The sequence below is a fragment of the Gekko japonicus genome, unplaced genomic scaffold (assembly GCF_001447785.1).
Source record: "Gekko japonicus isolate JY-2015 unplaced genomic scaffold, Gekko_japonicus_V1.1 scaffold809, whole genome shotgun sequence".
Classification (NCBI taxonomy): Eukaryota; Metazoa; Chordata; class Lepidosauria; order Squamata; family Gekkonidae; genus Gekko; species Gekko japonicus.
In genome coordinates, this window is record NW_015172578.1 from 178,835 (window position 1) to 183,896 (window position 5,062).

The following is a 5,062-nucleotide window of genomic DNA, read 5'->3' on the forward strand; positions in this document are numbered from 1 at the left end:
TGCCGTCGGCCACCAGCCCCAGCCCCAGGTAGGTGACTTGCCCCGTCAGAGCCGAAACAAAGTCCATGTTACGGTCCGGATAGAGGGGTCCCCCTGTAGCATGGAACTTGACACGGGCTCCGAGTTTACCATTATCTCGGAGGAGACGTTGCGGACAGTGTGTCCCAACGGGGGACCCCCTCTGCGCAAACCACACATCAGGCTTCAGGATTTCAATAAGAATCCTGTGGTGGTGCGGGGCTGGGGCACGTTCCTGGTGGAGTTCCAGGACTTCAAGGGTTGTTTGGACATTCTGGTGGTGGGGGGCCGGCTTTCCAGTCTCCTGGGGATGTCGTGGTTTAAGCCGCTGGGCCTGACCATCGGGGGCATCCACCAGCTGCAGCAAGCCGATTTCGCGGACGTTTGCAACGAATTCCCCCGGGTTTTCGATGGGTCCTTAGGCAAGTTCACGGGGGCCCCCATCTCCCTGGACCTGGACCCGGCGGTCCGGCCCATACGGATCAAGGCCAGGTTTCCGCCCTTAACGGTAAGGCCGAAAATCGAGGCGGAACTCGACAAGCTGGTGGCGCAAGGGGTGTTGGAGCCGGTGGCATCGGCACGCTGGGAAACCCCCATTGTCACACCGATCAAACCAAACGGGGACGTCCGGATCTGTGCGGACTATAAGTGCACAATTAACAAAGCACTGCAGGACCACGCGTACCCCGTTCCGGTGGTCAGCCACGTGCTGGCGGCGCTCGCGGGGGCTCGCATATTTGGAAAGCTGGACTTGGCGCAGGCCTATCAGCAGCTGCCGGTGGACGCCGCCACGGCGGAAGCCCAGACGATCGCCACGCACAGAGGGGCTTTCAAGGTCCACCGGCTCCAGTTCGGCGTCTCGGTGGCTCCGGGGATTTTTCAATCTTTCATGGACTCTCTCCTCAAAGGTATCCCCGGGGTACAGCCCTTTCTAGATGACGTCTTGATCACCGCCCCCGACGCCGCGTCGTTTGCCACCCGACTCCGTACCGTTCTCCAACGCTTCGACCAGGCGGGGCTGAAGGTGAAGCGCGAAAAATGCTTGCTCGGCGTGCCCAAAGTGGAGTTTCTAGGGTTCGCGGTCGACGCACAGGGCATTCACCCCACGGCGGAGAAGACCAGAGCGATCTCGAACGCCCCAGCCCCCACATCAAAGACCGAGCTACAGGCCTTCTTAGGCCTCCTGAACTTTTACCACTCTTTTCTTCCCCTCAAAGCTGCAGTAGCCGAACCCCTCCATCGGCTCCTCGACAAGGGCGCGCCGTGGGTCTGGGGGACGGCTCAGCAGGCGCCTTTCCAGGCGGTCAAAGACCTCCTCGTCTCAAATTCGGTACTCGCACACTTCAACGAGGACCTGCCGGTGGTGCTGGCTTGCGACGCCTCTCCATATGGGGTCGGGGCGGTCCTGGGGCACAAACTGCCTGACGGTCGGGAGGTACCTGTGGCCTATTACTCCCGTACCTTGTCTGCGGCGGAGCGCAACTACGCGCAGATTGACAAGGAGGCTCTTGCTATAGTGGCCGGGGTGAAAAAATTTCACCACTACCTCTACGGCCGGCCCTTCACGGTCCCCACGGACCACAAGCCTCTCCTGGGTCTGTTCGCCCCGGACCGCCAGACCCCCCAGATGACTTCGCCCCGAGTGATCCGGTGGTCCGTCTTCCTGGCGGGCTACAACTACAGGCTCCTGCACCGGCCCGGGAAGGCAATGGGCCACGCGGACGCCTTGAGCCGCCTGCCTCTGCCGGAAACGGAGCCTGACCCGGCCCCAGCCCATCACATCGCGCTGCTGGAAACGCTGCCCGACCAGCCGGTTCACGTGAAAGAGGTGGCCCGGCGCACCGAAAAGGACCCTATCCTCTGCCGCGTCCTGGACTGGGTGAGAAGGGGGTGGCCGTTGGCCTCGGCGGGACCCGACTTTGCGGCCTATGCCTCGCGCAAAGACGAACTGTCTGCTCACAAGGGTTGTGTGCTGTGGGGAGGTCGGGTGGTAATCCCTTCCCCACTCCGAGACCGAGTACTTGCAGCATTGCACGAGGCTCACCCAGGAGTGGTGCGGATGAAAGCGCTGGCTCGGAGTTATGTGTGGTGGCCCGGCCTCGATCAGGACATTGAGAGACTGGTGAAACTGTGCCAACCCTGCCAGGCGTTCCGGCCCGCACCGCCCCGAGCGCCCGATCGAGCTTGGGAGTCTTCCCACAAACCTTGGTCCCGGCTACACTTGGACTTTGCGGGGCCGTTCCAGGGACAAATCTTTTTCATTCTAGTGGACGCTTACAGTAAGTGGCTGGAGGTGGTGCCGGTACCGTCTACCTCCTCGAAGGCCGCCATCAGAGCCATGCGCCACATTTTTAGCTCCCACGGCCTTCCAGACACCCTGGTGACCGACAACGGCACAGCATTTACCTCCAGCGAGTTCCAGGACTTCACGAGGTACTGTGGAATCCGACACGTCCGGTCAGCGCCCTTCCACCCGGCAACCAACGGCCAGGCGGAGCGCATGGTGCGCACCACCAAGGAAACACTGCGCAAGTTCGACAGTAAGGACTGGGACTACAAGCTGGCGGTGTTCCTGTTCGGCCAACGCACGACCCCGCACACCGAGACCGGCTGCAGCCCGGCGGAGCTCCTGATGGGTCGTCGCCTAACCTCCCGGCTGGACCGTCTACACCCAGACAGGGCCCCCGAGATGGAACCGACATCGGAATCACACGCAGCCGCCCGAGGGTTCTTCCCGGAAGACCCAGTCTACGCTAAGAACTACGCCCAGGGGCCACCCTGGATCCCTGCGAGAGTGGTCCGGGTGCGAGGCCCGCGCTCCTATGAGGTCTCCTGTGAGGACGGACAACTGCTACACCGCCACATCGACCAACTGCGGCGCCGGGTCCTTCCGAACGACCCCGAGGACCTGGAGCCCCAGGAGCACAACGAAACTTCCGGCCACGCACCCGAACCGCAGAACCCGGCCTCGGCCCCGGTCCCTCTAGAGCCGCAGGACACACCGCCGTCGGAAACGCCACAGCAAACCGCCCCGCCACGGCCACAAGGAGCGGCCCCGAACAGCACCCCGGACCTCCGCCGCTCTACAAGGCCCAGGAAGGCCCCCGCATATCTACAGGACTTTGTATGTGGGTAGTTTGGACTATGGGGGGAGGGGTGTAATGTACTGTCGCCATTACCACGTGTAGTGCATTCAGCCTGACATGCCCGGACTTGCCCGGGCTGGCCAGGCAATATTCCTCAGTAGCTTCAGTCGAAAGACAAAGGATCCGTAGGATCCTAGCCGGCCCAATCAAAGGGCCAGCTTCCCAGCCGGGAGACCAATGGTCGCCCGGTTACTGTAAATAGCCTATCGGGAGTAGGGGGTGTGTTTAGGTGTGCTTGGTGGCGGGTTTTCTGAACGCATATAAACCGGCCTGCGAGCTGGTTTCTTTGTCTTGTTCCTGATCTAATAAAGTACTCTTGCTGAATCACTCTTGCTGAATCACTCCACGTTCTGAGTACTTTTCAGTTTCCAGAAAGAAAAAAAGAAAGGGAGGGAGGGAGGATGCGAGAGAGAGTCTGGACACCCTTAGTAATGGCACACCCACAGTGCTTGGTCCAGAAATCTTGGCTAGAGTGAGAGGTTTGATGGGAATTGTAGTCTTGCAAGTAAAAGGGAGGAGGCAGGGTGGCCTGCGTATTAGCTCCACCAGCACAAGTCATCTTAAGGCGACATAGTTTATAATTGTAAGGTCTGTCTTCTTACGACAGCATTTCAAGAAGTAATTTTTGTCATTTCAAGAAACAATTTCGCTGCCATCCTTCCATTCATTCCTAAACAGGTCCATGGAAAATAACTTCCAGTTTCCTGGGATATCATTTCCACCTTTTAAATTTATTTTAACATTAGATATACAATACATCATCCACTGCAAGGGATTCTAACTGCATGACAAAAATGAATGTATTTTTAATAATTAATCTATCTACTTCTTTGTACACAAAAAAGAGTTTTGTGGTATCACTAACAGGTTTATTGTAGCATATATAATTGCTAAATAAATAATTGCTTAAAGGAGAATTTTACAATTGATTTAACTGTGGTAAGTGCTCCTTGATTTTGCCAGAAGAAACATAATATGAAACTCATCTGTGGAATCTGATACATGCCAAGGATTTAAGTCCGTACTGATTATACTGCATGTGATGTCGTATTTCTTTTTGTCATCCTGAATCTATGGCCAGCGAGGAAGAGAAAAATTATCTCTTCTTATTTACTCATTTACTTTTCAGTTCTGAAGAACTCTTCATTGTGCCAGGTGTTCGGCGCCAAAAAAACTCTGTCCCCTTCCCAAAGAATCTGTGTTGTGTCGTGGTTGTAGCTAAATGACCACTGGAAAGGTCCTTGTTCCTCCAACCAGCCTTCTGAATGCTTCAGCCACCACTGAAGCTATCCTCCCAGAATCAGTGCCTCTTTCAAGGCAAGAGTATACAGACTCTTCCCTTTTGAGTCCCAAATTCCACAAACACAGGGGGAAAACAGGTGAGGAAAGGGGGCCTTTCTAAGCTCCACCCCTTCTGATGATGTCACATCCTGCCCCAAACCCCACCCCTTCTTGCAATGTCACTTTCAGACCACTCCTCCAAACCCACCTCTTCCTCTGAAGTCACCTTGCAGCTCTCGAGCATCTGACATTTAGTCTATGTGGCTCTCACATGAAGCAAGTTTAGCCACCCCTACAATAGCAGATATATCTGGGTGTCATCAGCATATTGATGACACCCAAGCCAAACACTCCTTGCCAGCTGGGTGAGGGGGCGCGCATAGATGTTAAATAACATAAGGGAGAGCACTGCCCCCTGAGGAACCCCATATGATAAGGATCACTAGAGGACATATCCTCACCCAGAGCCACCCTCTGTCCCCGACCATGGAGAAATGAGGAAAGCCATTGAAAGGCCACCCTACAAACTCCTACTTTGTGGAGGCGGTGAGTCAGAAAATTATAATTGACAGTGTGAAATGCCACTGTGAGATCAAGCGATTGTGCATTCCTTCAGT

The 5,062-nt window shown here is 55.9% G+C and overlaps 1 protein-coding gene across 1 annotated transcript; it reads left to right on the forward strand.

Moving 5' to 3' along the window:
• Positions 1–322: 322 nt before the first annotated feature.
• On the forward strand, positions 323–4,390 carry LOC107119008 (uncharacterized protein K02A2.6-like; the record flags this gene model as incomplete). The annotated part of the gene is made up of 2 exons (XM_015421432.1): positions 323–2,259; positions 4,294–4,390. Coding segments are annotated over 2 exons (2,034 nt in total), but the record flags the coding sequence as incomplete, so codon positions are not given.
• Positions 4,391–5,062: the final 672 nt, after the last annotated feature.